Raw genomic sequence first — 17,836 nt, 5'->3', positions numbered from 1 at the left:
TTAAATGCATACTATTGAATTTATTAATAAGATATGACGGAGTGACGTTAAGTCACGTGATTGAATTTTTAGATAAGGCATTACAGACACATAAATGCCATTACACCTGCCTTAGTTCAAATATTAATTCAGTTCAGTAAAAGTGCTGATTTTGATGTGCATATCAAGTGTCAAGTTGTCTAATGCAATAAGGCAGTTATTAAGCTGGCCCAAATGTTCCTTTACTGACAGAGTTTAGAGAACATCGCATTATTGTATTTCAGGCCAGTCAAATACAAATGACAAAATACTCGAGTGGCAATGTTTTTTTAAATGTATGTATTCTGCGTTATATAACGGGACAGTAGGGAAGAGAGTTCGGCACCCCTCTCCAATACAAAACTATCGACAACGCAGCAAACGATTAAGCAAACCAATTGTATCGATCTTACTGAATCTAGCCTGCAGTTTCCGTGGTAACGCGAGGGTCAGGTGCTTCATCTTCCCCCATGTCATGTGACTCAAACTTATCCAACTCATACTTCCGGTACTGCGCGGACAATAAAAAAAGTTGCACGTTCAAGATAAAGTTTTGTGTTGCTTTTACATTTCATTTTCTATCTAGTATTATCTAACTATCGAGTACTACAATTTTCTTTGGGATCGTTTTAATTCATTACATTTTTTATTTAAAATCACTTGCCACGTCAAATGTTAAGCATGTCTACGAACAACTCGTCGTATAACGACCAAGGAGGAGCGGATTCAGCTGTGGAGATTGGGCAGGAGACTACCCCGACCTCCAACTCTGGGGCTGGATTTGGCCTGTTTAGTACAGACTTCAAAAAGTAAGCCAGTCAGCTAACATTTTTTGGGTATATGTGTATACAGTGGTTTGCAACTTCATTAGCTAGCTAGCTAGCTAGCTAATATGGCTGCTAGGTAGGTGACAGTTATGATGTCAACCCAGCTGCATCTACCTCAGTGCTGAAATGTAGCTTTACTAGGATTGAAAACAACAGCCAGCGTTTTTTTGTTTTTTTTGTGTGGATACATGTCATGTTGGCATAGCAAACTAACAAAAAATGGACAAAGATGGGACACTCAAGGCATCAACTCAGACTAAATGTACAATTCTGTTTAAAGTGATGAGGTCCTCCAATGTCTTTTAAAGACCTGGTCCTCCAGGTCTTTCGCTTTCACTGTCATTAAGTAGAGGGATTATAAAATGTATTGGAAAAAGAAAGATCTCAAGAATCTGACTACAGCTTGTAAATATGTGGTTCCCTGAAGTCGACGTCACGTGATTATACCACTAGAGGGCAGCCCAACACCCCTTTCGCCCTCCTATTGTTATCATGATGTTGGCTTTGCTTCCGTTTATTTCTCAGCTTGAGCATCGAAGATGTAAATAAAACATCTTATTGGAAAAAGAAAGATCTCAAGAATCTGACTACAACTTGTAAAAATGTGGTTCTCTGTAGTCGACATCACGTGATAATACCACTAGAGGGCAGCCCAACACCCCTTTCGCCCTCCTATTGTTATCATGATGTTGGCTTTCCTTCCGTTTATTTCTCAGCTTGAGCATCGTAGATGTAAATAAACATGGAATTATGAAATGAAAGTACCCTGAAATGAATAAAAGTAATCCTATGAATTTTTTTTTTGAAACAACCTATTTATTCATATATTGACTCATATATTTATATATTTATTGCCTTGTTTATTTATTACAGGATTTATTTCATAGTCATATGTATTCATTTAATATTAACTTAAATGGTATTCCATACAAATAACCTGTTATAAATGAATTCGCTTTCTCCTTTCCCATTTCACAAGTAGATTAAGCCTGATCATTCTCACAGATTTAAGTTTCCACGTGTAAATCCAATATTTACAAAATGAAAAGTAAATCGAATTTTTTTTCGTCTGTTCATTGTTATCAGGTTTTACACGTAGCCTAGTCTGGCTCTGCATTGCAGTGTGCAGGATAAGTTTCAACTATCTATAGCAGTTATTTGCATCAGCCTTGTATTTAATGTTTAGCCCTAAGTGTGTCTCTGTGCCCTCTCATGTGATTGCCAGTTAGCCATAACTGATAGTTTGGTAATAAAGACTTGGTTGATAACTTGGCTGATGTTTGGTCAGACTGTTGGAGACTGCAGGGCTTGTTTTTATAAACCTGACCCTAGCATTGGATGTATTGTGGATTCCAAATGTCTGCTTGGGGAGATGGCTCATGCCAGGGCTTCAGGGAAAAATGCCTGGATGTGAATGAGTCTACTGTCTCTCTACAGTGACACATTTGTCTTTACTCGTAAATCTAGACAGTCTGTCTCGTATCACATAGTAACTTAACTATCCACAAATGTACACTATTCATTGTCACTTTTTAACACTAATGGCCTTTATATTTTTCTGATAAGGTTTTTTCTCTTGTTCCCAACACAATTCACTTACCCACTGACCTCACACCATATAATGCAGATCTGAATTGATTGGATAGGGTAAAGCATAGTGTCGCCTTAAAGGGGTGTTTTATCATATGGGTACACCTTTATGTAAAATAACACGTCCAGCGGAGGGTTATTAGACTGCGTTCTGAGAATATGTTGCTCTGTGATGGTTGGCAATCTTCCTTTGATTTGACCCAAACTAGATGGAAGATTTGTTCGCTGAAAGTAGAAGGAAGCAAAGAAATGTCAATGTGCTTTTTGAATGAAGATGTCCATTCTTTATGTAAAGACATCCTTTAGTAACCTGATTTTGCAACTTATCAACAATTGTTTAAATTCTTGATAGCTGTCCTGAATTGGCTTTCTTCAGTACTCTTCAGTTTGCTGTTTGAATAATGTTTGTCTATTGATAGTCACCGGCAAAGTCCCATTCCTGTATGGCTCACAGTCCACTGGACATGTCTGCTCTCTGGCCCTAACAGAAGTACAGAACCGCTAGGTGTGTCTGACTGGCTGGCTGGATGTGCTTCAGTGATCAGCTGCTTCCTAAAATATGTTGTTGTTTTTCCGTGTTGTTTTCTCATTCTGATGCCATGTTAGAATTTTGATGAGGATCCATCTTGGCCTATAAGACTGGGGCTCCAGTGTGTAGTTGGGCATTAGATTAGCTACGTCTATTAACTGGGTCGAATTGTCACACTGGGCCGTTTCTGAATAGTGAAGGACTAGGCAGGCGGACTAGCCTAACGACCGCTGATTGAAGCACTTTACAACTGGTCGGTAATTAACCATTTACCAGGGACTCTTTCAGACTCGCTTGCTACTGCCAGTCGCAAATGTTTGGAAAGGGACGAGGCCTGTTGCGACGTGACGAGATACGTGTATAGTTATTGGACATTGTCCTAACATGTGGTTCCCCTGTCGGAGTGTGGGGCTGGGGTGGCTGGCAGGGCCCTTATCTACCCCAGGCCTGGCACCAGTTGGGTGGAAGTGCACAGGGCAGGCTTGAGGCTCCGGTGTTACATTGTGCTGTGGACAGAGGTGGTGAAAGGTGTTTACCCTGAGGCTGATAAGGCTGTACCGTTTCCCTCGGAGGAAGTGGCCAAAGTCACGGACGGACAGAAACAAACAGCCACCCGAGTGGGCTACACACTGGAGAAGGACGGCCCGGTCAGGGGAAAGGGGTGGAGAAGGTGAGGAAAGGGGTGGAGAAAGGGTGGAGGTGACCAATCACCCGCTGTTCAAGAGCAGATCGTTCTGCCGTCAAACCTCTGGATTTATTTACAGCACTGAAGAGTCGTGTCCTTCTGGTACTGTAGCAGGCAAGGAGGACCATAGTGTCCCCTGAATAGTTTAGTCTTATATGAGAGGTTTAGGAGAGAGCCGAGAGGGAGAGGCATGGCCTAGCAGAGTCGTTCGTCTGTAACAGAACCACAAATGCTAGCTTATTAGCTAGCAGAATGGGTGTCCTGTCACTGCCACTGTTGGTCACTGCCTGAGAAGTTGAGGACTAGGAAAGAGAGAGAGAGGGAAAGAGAGAGAGGGAAAGAGAGAGAGAGAGAGAGGGAAAGAGAGAGAGCGAGGGCGAGGGCGCAGAGGGAACGAGTCACACCGTTACATGACTGCAGCCAGCTGACAGACAGGAAATGTGTATCAGTGTGTCCAAACTCACGAGACTGAAGCATAAAAGCAATTAGAAGTGGACATAGTGGGAGCACTCTGTCTAAACAGGAATCCTGTGACTAAACTATCGGCAGAGAGAGAACTGGCAGGAGAAGTGTGAGGAAGACCGCGATAGAACAGGAGAGCAACAGGCAGGGCTGTGGCAGTATGAACAGCCAGAAGCGTTTCTCTGCGCTGCGTGCTGAGGCTGCAGGCGCTGTGAGGACCGCCCTGGGATCGGCTGAGAACCTGCAGCTCACCCTAAAGACTGACCTCAGCCAGGAGGAGCAGCACCTCACCACTCACGCACACACCGACAGAGGCCCAGGCGAGACACGCACCACCCGGTACTGTTCAGGAGGGTGTCCTGGCAGGTCCTTGTGCGACCGCTTACATGCTTATCTTGTTGTGTCTCTTCACGTTTACCGAATAGCTTTCGGGAATGGCTTTAGCAGATCACATTAAATGGGAGTCGGTCGCAATGTGACTGTTGTTTATTTTCTTCTTTCTTTGGCCCGTCAACAATCTGGGTGAACTGTGCTCACACCGAAGGTTCTTCTGCCCGTCCGTATGTCTCTCGTTGAGTTGCCAGAACCTTCCGTGTCTATCCCTAGGGACGGTCGATGACTGGCTGTGTGGTTGGACTGTCTTGTTGAGGGTGAGGATGGTGTAGGTTTTGCTGGGCTAACATTGTCTGAGGTTCTGCCTGCCCTCTGCTCCAAGGTGTTTCCAGCGCTTAATTCCAACGCTGTTATCACATGTATCCAGTTGATTATGGTACAGCGAAGGGGGACAACTGTTGAAGCTATTGTTGCTAGTCTACAGCTGCTCAAACTACCGTGTCTCGGAAATAAAAGTAGCCCGCGGATGGAGCCTGGCATTACGGCATCGTCTGGTGGAACTGGACTGGACTCTGACCGTTGTGTGGAACCTCGTCAAATGGAAATGTTTAGGAAGGTTCTCCGCGTGACTGCCACATCATATCAGTAGCAACCTTAATGCTCTTGACGAGTCACTTTTAGGCTGGGATTGAATACAAAAGCAGGTTTAGGCGTTGCATCTTTTAAAGGCAATGCCGACTGAGATTCAGTTCTTGGTGTACACTGCAGGTGTTGTCTCAATCTGAATTCCCCTTTAATAGAATGAGTCGCGGCCTTAAGTCTTGTTCTCCCAACAAGGATGGGTAAACATCCAACCAGTCAGGCTGCATATAGTTAATAGGCCAACACACAGCAGATTTGAAAATGGAATCAGCTGAACGTAGTGCGCCACAGTTTTCCAGACACATCTGACTGCTTTAATGAAGTCCTGGCTACATCAGTGAACTTGGGTTTAAAGAAGGGAATCTGCTATACGACTAAAATGTGATCATATTTGGCCACATTTAGCGTATCCCTCTTAACATCAGTTGACATGTCTTCCTCTCCCACTAGGAATGATGACCTTAAAGAGATGTTGGAGAACAACAAGGAGTCGCTCAAACTGGAGGCCATGAAGAGGATTGTTGGGGTGAGCAGCTACATTTAACGTCCTAGAAGTGCCCTTCGGTTAAGTGCCCTGAAATCTTTGCTCAAATGGACCAAATGTTTCCCGTCGTAATTCAGTTATCTTTATGTACACTGCGTGTCCCTTGTTTTGAGGATGGAAATGCAATTTCTTTCAAAGTCTACGTTACTATGTAATACTGTGCAAAAACATGTCAATGATGATGTTTCGACAGCTGATTGCCAAGGGGAAGAACGCCTCTGAGCTGTTCCCTGCAGTGGTGAAGAATGTGGCCAGTAAGAATATTGAGGTATGGTGTCATCTCCACACACACGCCCACACATACAGTATCTCACAAAAGTGAGTACACCCCTCACATTTTTGCAAATATTTGATTGTCTTTTCATGGAGTTCACCAAAGCTTCACAGGTTGCCACTGGAGTCTTCTTCAGACGACATCATGGAGCTGGTGGATGTTAGAGACCTTGCGCTCCTCCACCTTCCGTTTGACCATGCCCCACAGATGCTCAATAGGGTTTAGGTCTGGAGACATGCTTGCCCAGTCCATCACATTTACCCTCAGCTTCTTTAGCAAGGCAGTGGTTGTCTTGGAGGTGTGTTTGGGATCGTTATCATGTTGGAATACTGCCCTCTGGCCCAGTCTCCAATGAGAGGGCATCATGCTCTGCTTCAGTATTTCACAGTACATTTTGGCATTTATGGTTCCCTCAATGAACTGTAGCTCCCCAGTGTTGGCAGTTGCTCCCCATTCACACCTGAGACCTTGTAACACTAACGAGTCACATGACACAGGGGAGGGAAAATGGCTAATTGGGCCCAATTTGGACTTTTTCACTTAGGGGGGTACTCACTTTTGTTGCCAGCGGTTTAGACATTAATGGCTGTGTGTTGAGTTATTTTGAAGGGACAGCAAATTTACACTGTTATACAAGCTGTACACTCACTACTTTACATTGTAGCAAAGAGTCATTTGTTTAGTGTTGTCACATGAAAAGATATAATCAAATATTTACAAAAATGTGAGGGTGTATTCACTTTTGTGAGATACTGTATGTACATATAGAACATTGATTGTATTTCATTTTGCACAAGATGGTTGAAATGATTTAGTGGGCTCTAAAATGGAGGACAAGTCCTCTCTGCCAGTATGAGACTAGAGGCCCAATGAGTTCCCAATGGTCATATTGATCAGCGCGTGTGTGCGTGTGTGCGTGTGTGCGCGTGTGCGCGTGTGTGTGTGCGTGTGTGGGCATCCCATGGTAGGCAACTGGAACAGGTGGGCGGGGGTAATAGACAGAGGAGAGCCCATGGTCACGTCTCCTCTCCCCCCTCACTCACATCAGCTGCTGGGGTGGTGCTGGATCCCTCTCCCCTCCCCCAGGCCTGTGCTGTGTGTTATTGATTGTCTCTAATCAGAAAGCAGCACAGGAGGACACAGAGTATTGACTGAATAGTGTGATTTAATATTAGGATGCTTGGTTTTCTTAGACCAACGCTGGGACTAGACATCCAGGACGGCTGGCTATATATGAATCAGAGACAGAGGACTGAGTGGATGAGTGTGTGTATGAATCAGAGAAAGAGAACTGTGGATGTCTATATGAATAATGGATAAAGGGCTGCTATATGGAGTATGTTTCTTCATGATCTAATAATGTAAATTCAATCAATACTGTAATTTATTAGTATTCCTAATTTTGAGGATCTATTTTCTGTGAGTTATGACTTCATCCCTCAAATGAGGCCAGATAGGTTGTGTCCCCTCTCAAGTGAATAATGTTGTTCATTATTAATTACTGCAGTGGTGATTGAAAATTGCGGTTCACTACAGCTGAACATCTATACACACCCAGAGTAACGCTGAAGTAAATCATGAAAGGTCCCACCTTTAATCTGCCAGTCTGACACTGGACAAATATTATCTCAGGCTCTCCTATAGAGCGGGAGATGAAAAAACACAATGGAAACCTTCTGAAGTCCAACTCGGTATGTAAACGGGTGTACATTCTCTGCTCTCCCTGAAACAACATGGAATATAGTTTGTGATAACATCAAATGGGAACACTTTCCGTCTCAACTTTCCTTCTTCTAAAACAACCAAAACAACTTCTGAAGTCTAGCCAAAGCAGAATTCTCTCCGCTGTGTCAAAGAACTGTGTGACCCAAACATCCTGTAATGACTGCGCTGAACCCAAATACACACAGACTGGATTAATGTGGCCATAGGGGTTTGTTAATGACAGACTGTTAATTGTTAAGGAAACTGTGTGTTCTAGCTGAAGAAGTTGGTGTATGTGTACCTGGTGAGGTATGCAGAGGAGCAGCAGGACCTGGCTTTACTGTCCATCAGCACCTTCCAGAGGGCTCTCAAGGTAACCTGTATAACATTCTTGGATAATGAGGTTTTTTTTCCAGTTGTGTGTACGTGGGTTTGGGTTGGGATGGCAGAAAGTCATTCAAGAGATTGTGTGTGTGTGAGAGACGTGTTTCAGGACCCAGAAAACCCATTTCAGCCACGCTAGCTCAACATCATGCTTCACTTCCTACCTGTGTGTGAGAGATGGAATGTACTACATCATGTCTCCAGTCAGAACCCACAGCTAAATGTGTTTTTCCCTCTCTGCCTGGACGTCTACCTGTCTTTGTGTCTGGGGCTTGTGTTGATAACATGCCCCTGTCTGTCCTCGGCCAGGATCCCAACCAGCTGATCCGGGCCAGTGCTCTGAGGGTCCTGTCCAGTATCCGAGTCCCCATCATCATCCCCATCATGATGCTGGCCATCAAGGAAGCAGCGTCCGACATGTCCCCTTATGTCAGGAAAACATCTGCCCACGCCATTCAGAAACTCTACAGGTGTGACTCTACTGTGTGTGTGCGTGTGTGCGTGCGTGCGTGTGCGTGGAAAATGTCACAGCTGGTCTCTTCATCCTCTATAGCCTGGACCCAGACCAGAAGGAGCACCTGATAGAAGTCATTGAGAAACTGCTGAAGGACAAAAGCACAGTGAGTACAGTGTAACCAGCTTACAGTGCCAGTTCATATTATTCGTAGGCATAGAAATACACAGTGAACATGCACCAATGCAATAGACAGATTTGATTCACTCTGAAATATAATTGGGTGTCATCTGTTTGAGTAATTTCATATCAAAACGGTTCAACAGGAAGTCAATCTCTAATTCATTCAAATCATATTCCAGTGATGTCACTACTAGTTCTCTGGTGCAGTAATACTGTCCTGCCACCAGAGGGCGCTCCAGTCCAACATACGTTTTCTCCCATAACGCTCTCTATCTCTCTCTCTCTCTATCTCTCTCTCTATCTCTCTCTCTTTCTATCTCTCTCTCTCTCTCTATCTCTCTCTCTCTCTCCCTCTCTCTCTCAGCTCAGCTCAGCTCATTCACCAATGCCATGCTTTGTTAGCGCCCACTTAAATCCCCACATTTTCAGATGCTCCTAGTTAACTGTCCATTTAGAAAAGCATTCTCTCACTGATGCTGGTGTCACATTAATTTGCTTTCTAAGGCCAAGTTATTTTTTCTAAATTAACCCAATGACATTTTTCACTCCAGTATTTAACGCAGCCCAGCCAGTCACAAATACAGCATCTCCATCCCTTATTAGAGTAGTCAATATATAAGGCATACTCTTTATAAGGTCACCGTAAATACATAGCTAAATGCTCTTATAAAGGCTGTTTAAGGAAATGTCTGTTGTGTACGTGCTGCAGTTTACATATACAATGCCCTGTGCGTGTTAGCACATACAAGGCATTCACAGTTACTCTCGCAGTTCAGTATTCATTGCGTACATTTCTCATTATATAAACAAACCCGTAGCACTAAGGCCAGCGGGGGGGGTAGAGAGCCCCGGAGCAGATGGATAGCATATTTAGCTTCAGTCACTAACGAAGATAGATGATTTCTCCTCATTGAAACACAGTCACTGAGGCTGGCTGGCTGGCTGGGGGACACAGAGAGAGGACACAGTCACACCAGTCCTAGTGCTGTTTTCCCAACAATACAGACAGGACAGGAATGCTAATGCATTTTCAGGGGCATTTTTGTGTGATCATTGTTAGAAACCTTTCCAAAGGCTCTGCCATATTTTGAGGTCAGTTTTGGCTTCGCTTTCTGTCTGTGATCTATCAAATCTGGGATTAAAAAAAATTGTAATCTTGATTTGTTTTAATTTGTTTTTCCTAATATGTCCTAGATGCTTTAATGACTTTTGCTCCCACAGAAGCATCTACAATCACATTGTTTTTAAGGGGTGTTTATTGTACACTATTTGTCACGCAATGCTCTTTGCAGACAAAGCTGTTTTTTGCCTGCAAGAAAATAAGCAGCAACGTTGCGGTTTCCATTCGCACTCAGATTCAGAACTTGGGATTGGCTGTGACTCGCTGGAGTCTTTTACATGGTGTAATTAGCATAATAAGAAACTATAATAAAGCCCAGGACTTAGTAGCTACCATACATCTACTGCTTGGACCCACAAGACTGACCTGGATTATTATAGGGGATTAGGCCTGGTGAAAATGGGAATTCTCAAAAACAGGCAGTGATTTGACATTTAGTCTGCCAAGGCATTGAGGTATTTTGATGTAATATATTTAGAGAGGTGTGGAAAAAAAATATAACCCATTTTGTCCTTGAGCCAGTAAGTGGCCTTCTTGACATGGGTCTGAATGGTGATTGTCCCTTTAGGCTAAATGAGTGTGACACCCTGGTTAAAGAGAGGATGGTTCAAACAGCCGATGGGAGGAGAAGAGATAGAAACAGCACAGGAGGTTGTGCAGCTGTTTTACAGTGATGGATCTATTATCCAGCCATTACAAGATAAATGATCGATCGCTCCCATTCCCCCCCTGCACCTCCTGCAAAATTGAAATGAGAAAAGAGAGGAACGGAAGAGGTGTGTGTGTGTGTGTGTGTGGTATGATATGATTAGGGGCTAGGTGGGATACCCATTAATTTAAAAGAGAAAGAAGAGGAGAGAGAGAACGCTGGGAGGGTAGCTCGACCGACCCCGCACCATGCCATCAATCAAGGCGGCGCGCGTCGTCTATGGCGTGATGACCCAGCACTCGCCGCCTCCCCTCCACCGCCACCGCCTCCCCGCCACCGCCGCCGCCTCCCCGCCGACCTAATTAGAATTCATGACAAAATAGATGCAAGGAAACGGTTTGGGCCCCTCATAATTTTATAGGAAATTTATTGTTATTAGAGGAACCATTTGCTTAGTGTGATTTTTCCATTACTGGCTTGTCACGCAGTGTAGATAATATGGTGGAGGTGGACAGGGAGAGGAGGGAGGGTGGGGTGTGAACTCCATAGATTGGGGTGTCAGCTTTGTTGATGGCGCATGTAGTTTACCTTGGAGCTGTGTCTAATGGGGGAAGTTGTGTGTGTGTGTGAGCGCGTGTGTGTGTGAGCGCGCGTGTGTGTGTGTGAGCGCGTGTGTGTGTGTGAGCGCGCGTGTGTGTGTGAGCGCGCGTGTGTGTGTGAGCGCGCGTGTGTGTGTGAGCGCGCGTGTGTGTGTGAGCGCGCGTGTGTGTGTGAGCGCGCGTGTGTGTGTGAGCGCGCGTGTGTGTGTGAGCGCGCGTGTGTGTGTGAGCGCGCGTGTGTGTGTGAGCGCGCGTGTGTGTGTGAGCGCGCGTGTGTGTGAGCGCGTGTGAGTGTGTGAGCGCGTGTGAGTGTGTGAGCGTGTGTGTGTGTGAGCGTGTGTGTGTGTGTGTGAGATAATGCCCAAACAGCCAGGAGCATGTAATGGGGAGAGACACAGACAGAAGTTCCAGAAACATCAATGTATCCATTGATACACACACAGACAATACTCACTGCCACTCTGAAAGTTCCTGTTTACACCAGGTCAGTAATGCACTCTAGTTATAGAGGTGGTTACAGGATTACCATTGACAAGACATCCACCATTTGAATGTAGTTGACCTGAGTGGGACTAAAGAGTTTATTGGCTAATACCTTCTGATGGCCCTGATTGGTCATTTTCTAATCCCTCCTCATGGCCTGGTTGGTCGGGTAGTCACAGCTTCATCTGTTTAATGAGAAATTAGCCGACAAATGCTGATGGAATCAGGGAAGACCTCAAAATGGAATATCCAGAAATATTCCAGGATGTATTGAACTTAATAGGGATTCAGGTTAAGGTATTTAAGTGCATGTGTGATTCATATTTCTTGCAACTTTCTGAAGAAGCAATGAGAATGTCCCTGTAAGTGTTGTCTGCACGTGGTGTTTGCATAACCACAACCAATTATGCTAATGATAATAGTCTCGTTCTGGTAGATAAAGGCTTCCCCAACGTACAAAGTATCAATCAATCAAATGTATTTTTACATCAGCAGTTGTCACAAAGTGCTTTTACGAAACACCCAGCCGGAAACCCCAAGCTCAGTGGGGTGACCAGTCAAAGAAAAAAAGTATAACAAAGAATCCTATGCTTACCTGGAAGGAGGACATCCTGACAATTCTTTGTATGTCCAGATGGTAATTATTTTGTAGTCTACCATTACAGAAGCGCTACAGAGAAACTGCTGATCCCAAACATTTACATTCCTCCTTAATTAGGGCCTAAATATTCAGTCACCATTTTTTGTCCAAACATTGCAAATACAGTTATGAACTGCGATTATCAAACATTTGGGTGAAAACAGGTTAAAGAACACACATTACCGATTTCAAGGTATAGCCTGCATCAAAAACATTGTAGTTATTTTCACTCATTACATGCGATGGCGTTCTCTTAATTTCCACCTTTGTCAGTTACGCAAACTTTCTCAACACTTGAGCAATGTTTTTCCCGTCAAATTAAATATGTTTCAGTCACCGACTTGAAACTCTTAATAACTACGCTGTTGTGTATGTGGGACAACATATCTGCTGTTCGATAGATTGAAACCAACATCTTTGCTGGCAGCTGCAATTTAAACTCAAACTAACATTGAAAAACCATTAAGCATTTGAAATGAATGTATACAGCCCAGAAACCTAAAGACTAACTTTAGGAGATACAAGTTATCTCAAGCAGGGCTTCTAAAAAATAATGTTATATTGCTCATCTTCCCAGGAGGAGAAAACTGCCCAGTCTGTTGCTGCTGCTTTTACGCGTTGTTGAATACAATTAAGTTAGTCCAGGTATTAATCTAAATTACAGAAGTATTTACAAAACTGCAGAGTTTTCATTTGGCTTGAATCAGAACTTGCAAATACTCATAATTGACTTTTGCGATACTCTCTAGACCCCTGTATCAGTGTGACCACCTGGTGGCCGGGAGGGGCGTTACGCCCTCTTCAGCTTAAATTAATTACATTGTTTGCGAAGAGTTATGGCCAGACACACAGGCATCGACTGCCGTCTCTGCCATTTGACAGAAGATTCACATTTTGGGCGCTGAAGCTGGAGATTTGACTATTGCACAAATCAGTATCACAATTTGGATCAGAATAAATCAAGCAGCCCTACCTTAAACATGAGCACCTGATGTGGTTTAAACATTATTGTGGACTTAACATCCAATTTTAATGTGATTTTTCAATAACACTGGGGAAAATGGAAACCTTGAATCAACTAAACTGAAAATTGGGAAAATGTGTGAAGAAACACAGCAGATTTTCTGATGCCTTGCTACTGCTTTAAGATGAACCTTGGCTCCTTGCTGCTGCCAATGCTTGAACAGATGATGTAAATGCACAGATAAACATATGAGATGTCCTTCCATCTCTAAGATACAGCGTCTATAATGTGGAGTTGGAGCTTTACGTCCAACACCTGTTCTTTTCGGAGAACAGGTACCCAATTAAAAACCACATACATTTTCCAATTAGACCATTTTGCAATTATAAAGCACAAGTTAAACTCTGGTTATATTAGTTTTTTGTTAATCGCCAGTGGATTTCTTAATTGATTGCTAAACTGGAGTGCTTCGACAATGTTTCGTTCTTTCCTTGCTTCTGTGGTAATTACTTTCGTCCATATGGTTGTTCTGTTACACAACAGCTTGTTTTTGGGTTTAAAAAAAAAAAAAAGTATTTTTGGTTGAAAAGTTTGTGTTCTCCCGAGCACTAATTTTACCTCACAAACCTTTCTGTAGTTTAGTAGAAGCATGCGCGCACACACACACATGCACACAATCAATGCAGCAACACAGCGGGGCTGATGGGTAAACGTACAGGGTTTCCACAGGGGCCTCCAGGGGCCAGTCTGTTCTAATGGGTGAGACCGAATTCCGCTCCACCTCCCCCTCTTCTTCCTTATCCCCCCTCGCCTCTCTGTGTTAATGCTGTTTGCATATTAATACCTAGACATGTCAGTCAGCCAGCCAGCCAGTCAGCCAGCCAGTCAGCCAGCCAGTCAGCAGCAGCACTATACGAATAGATAGAACATGGACCGGCCAAATGGATTTTTTCTCTCTCCCAATGAAACGTACTTCATTGCCCCCCTCCCCTCTCTTCTTGTTCTCCCTCTGCCCCTCAGTCCTTCCCCTTTCTCCCAACTCATGAATAGAACATGAAATTAGTTATGAGCTAAAAGAAAGAGTGAGAATCTAAATGTTTTGAATGTGTGTGATTGATTGATGCCTTTAATTTATTCATGTTTTTAGCCGCATTTCTCTAAATCTGTCTCTCCATTTACTGGTGTTGTATTAGTAGGTACGGCCATGTCTTATTGCAGCGACTCCGAGCGGGCTTGGAGAAGCGAAGCTCGGGCCATGTTCCTCTGAGACATGCCAAGCCATGTAGCCTGTTAACACACGGAGTTAACCAAGTAGTGAGTGGTAACAGAGCGTCCTGGGGGAACACTACCTCTGTTTTTCCAGTTGTGATTTTCAAACAAAAACACACAAGGGATTTGACCAGGCTCAGCTTTTCTGGGTCACTGTGTATGGTAGTTAACGCCCAGGTCTCTCACTATCTAAACCGGAACCACATCCTCCAGAGGTCCGGTCTGTTTGCATAAACGTCACACCTGCATAGCCACCACAAACAATGTCCTTAATGCAGTATTTAACTGGGCTGCATTCCTGCGCCGTGTTTCCTTGACCTTTCTAAACCACTGGTAAAGTTGACCACTTCATCTTATCAGTAAACTCAGCCTGCTGTTTCCCAAAATATCATTTATATCTTGAAATGTCAAAGAATCATCATCTGGCACCAAAGTACAGGCTTGGACTGAGAGTCCCAACTTCACAAATTTAAAAGGAAATGTATCTCAAATACTGCAGAATGTTTGGAAGAATATACCACATTTCATAAAAAGTTACATGAAAAAAGTCAAGGCAAATGGGTTAAATGTTTCCTTCTATGGGAGGCCACAAAAAATACTGACTTGTTTTAAAAATTATTTTGACTGTGTTCATGTTGTTTTTCATTTACTTCCATGTTACATCAAGTTTTTTTTCCTTTAAAAACAATGAACACTTAATGACAGAATTTTCTCAGGTGCCTTAGACTTTTAACTCTATAACGAGCTCTGCAGTCCTGTTTCTGAGGCCTCTGTCGACCTCCGTTCTGATGTTACCATTGTCTACCCCTCTTCTCCCAACCTTCATTCTGCCGTAGCCACTCTACAAACAAACTCGACCACCATATTGGGTGCTCTCACCCACCTCAAACTTTCAAAAGCCCTCCAAAACCAAGCACGTCATCTTTTCGAGCCCCCAAAACATAGAACTCATCCTCCAGCTAAACACTCTCATCAAAAACAGTATGATCCTAAACTAGTAGGATACTACAAACCCCTGAACCGCTCAACATCAGCACTGATATAAGTCATCTAGAAGGTTGAATGAAATCCAGACTGGGCTCTCTGTGACAGATCCTGCTGGGCTACGATGACTCCCGAAACAACATTCACCACTAGAACCCCCGACCACACCCACTACGCCTCCCTGCTTGGGCAGTTTGACCAATCTCTCGCTAGGACAAGACCCATTCCAGTTCATTCTAACTAACAAAACCGTGTGTGGTAAAGCCCCACGGTACCTCTCTAAAATCTTCTTCTAGTCCTCCAGCTGCCTGCACTTGACAAACTGTCTCCCTGTCTGTTTCCGACATTGTAATCCAACTTGGTCGCGAAAACATTCCTCCACTGCAGCTACTGATTGGAATAAAGTCTGACGGGATTAAAAACTTAACCCAGCAATATCCATCCCCAGTTTCATGAAACGCAGTCAAGGATAGGTAACTATATGACCTGGTTATCTCTGCTTGACTGCTTCTAAACTCGGTAGCAATTAGTTATGTCTCCGCAGGTTTAGTTGTGCAGTGTATGTGGCAAATATATCTTCTGCTTCAAATGGTTTTGCGTGGAGTGTGAAAGGATTGTGTGCTCTGTCAGTAATTCTTTTTACCTGCCAGCTTTGCCTTTGTAGATTGCCCTATTTGGGTCAGGCATTTTCTGTAAAAGACAATGTGTTGTCTTTGACATAACGGGTTAAATAAAGGGTTAATTGATAAATGTGTGGACTAGAGTGGTACTGCTGGAGAAGCCACTTTCTAAGGTGTGCATCTACTGCTATAGCATGGTAGCAGAAGCAATGCCCCCTGGTCTTTGTGCACACACTCAACCATCTTCCTCCAATTTTCCCTGTCAAATAAAGCAAACTAGTAAGAAAATCTATATTAACAAAAACAGGAGAACTCTGCCCCTGCTGGAGCCTGGTTCTCCAAGTCGTGCCTTCACTCCGGCCCTACAGTAAAACCCCTCTTTTTTTCCTCTCCTGCAGTTGGTAGCGGGCAGTGTGGTCATGGCCTTTGAGGAGGTGTGTCCAGAACGTATTGACCTGATCCATAAGAACTACCGTAAACTCTGCAACCTGCTGGTGGACGTGGAGGAGTGGGGACAGGTCGTCATCATCTCCATGCTCACACGCTACGCCCGGACACAGTTCACCAGTCCATGGAGAGAGGTATGAAGGAGTGGCCAGAAACAGGCCAGCAAAGTGGATGCAATGTGAGGCAGTGAGATGTGAGGTTTGAATGGCCCCTCTGATGACCCCGGTTAGAGTCCTGAAGGGACGAAACGCTTCTGGTTTTCATCCTCCCCCTCTGTCCATTGACTGATTCAGATCTGAGGCACAAGAGGGCTCCAACTAACTACCAGGACGAAACAGAAAACAGAAGTGTTTCGACCCTCCTGGACTGGAGTTAATAGCCCTGGTATAAAATGTCAACTCTGATGTAATCATTGAATCAGATATATAACCTACTCTACAGTCAAAAAAGCTAATGAGACCTATGTCTTATAAAGAAAAACAGTTTTAACATTTGTTAGTGTTTTACCATATGAGGCCGGGAACAGTAGGTGTTGATGAAATGTGCTCTAGGTCTATATTCAGTTATTTCACCCATGGTGATTTTTCTGTGTGGAATTGTGTTGTGTGAACGTCTTGATAACATTTTTAATAAACACCTACAGCAAACATACTTTCAGCACCGGTTGTTTCTTGTTATTGAATGACGATAGCCATAAAGGCAGATGCATTAGCACAGTTTAAAAAGTGATACTTTGCAAGCGCACTTGTCAGTGAACCAGCTGTTTGTCCCTTCTAAATTTAAAGTGTGTGGGCGTATATGATTTGTGTTGTTTCTGAGTGATGAGGTGTGTGTAAGTGTATGTGATATTTATTAAGTGTATGCTGTGTAACAGTAACTGTGTGTGTTTTCAGGATGGTGTGTTTGATGAGAACAGTGAACGGGCGTTCTATGAGTCGGACGAAGAGAAGACCAGAGACGACACAGAGATCAAGCCCTATACCATGGATCCTGACCACAGACTGCTGCTGAGGAATACCAAACCTCTACTACAGAGCCGAAACACTGCTGTGAGTTACACACACATTCCCCCAAACAGTAAACGTAGACATACAGGCGTAAATGTGTGTGTGTGTGTGTGGGTGTGCGTGGGTGTGCGTGTGCTCTTGAATTTTCGGTGAAGTTTACAGGCAGCCTTGATGAAGGCATCTGAGCGTGGGGTTGTTCTCACTCCTCCCTCACCGCTGTCTCTGGAATGAAGGCCACCCAACGACTGATGCCGCCCCACACACACACACACACACACACACACACACACACACACATACATGGGGAGCAGGTCTCCATCACCCAGGAGACTCAAGGTCTGTGTGCCGGTGTAGAATGGGGAGGAAAAATGATCCCAAATGAGCGTGTTGATTAAAATGTCACGTTATGTCTTTACCAGGGAAAA

At 44.0% G+C, this 17,836-nt stretch overlaps 1 protein-coding gene across 4 annotated transcripts in view; it reads left to right on the top strand.

Annotated features, from left to right (window-relative positions):
- The first annotated feature begins 526 nt into the window (after window positions 1–526).
- Window positions 527–17,836, top strand: part of ap3b1a (adaptor related protein complex 3 subunit beta 1a) — a 49,728-nt gene continuing 32,418 nt past the window's right edge. Inside the window, exons 1-8 of one of the 4 annotated variants that reach the window (XM_029125012.2) lie at window positions 527–827; window positions 5,537–5,612; window positions 5,824–5,898; window positions 7,886–7,981; window positions 8,302–8,462; window positions 8,546–8,612; window positions 16,356–16,538; window positions 17,298–17,453. In XM_029125012.2, the coding sequence (XP_028980845.1) occupies window positions 691–827; window positions 5,537–5,612; window positions 5,824–5,898; window positions 7,886–7,981; window positions 8,302–8,462; window positions 8,546–8,612; window positions 16,356–16,538; window positions 17,298–17,453 (951 nt within the window). In that variant the 5' untranslated portion in view covers window positions 527–690. Of the gene's footprint in view, window positions 828–3,563; window positions 3,635–4,046; window positions 4,451–4,623; window positions 4,762–5,536; window positions 5,613–5,823; window positions 5,899–7,885; window positions 7,982–8,301; window positions 8,463–8,545; window positions 8,613–16,355; window positions 16,539–17,297; window positions 17,454–17,836 lie in introns of those variants that run through there. The other 3 variants (XM_029125014.2, XM_029125011.2, XM_029125013.2) reach the window with 3 other exon arrangements.

The sequence above is a fragment of the Esox lucius genome, chromosome 14, assembly GCF_011004845.1.
Source record: "Esox lucius isolate fEsoLuc1 chromosome 14, fEsoLuc1.pri, whole genome shotgun sequence".
Taxonomy (NCBI): domain Eukaryota; kingdom Metazoa; phylum Chordata; class Actinopteri; order Esociformes; family Esocidae; genus Esox; species Esox lucius.
The sequence above is the reverse complement of the archived record's forward strand: the minus strand, read 5'-3'. Positions and strand labels throughout refer to the sequence as shown.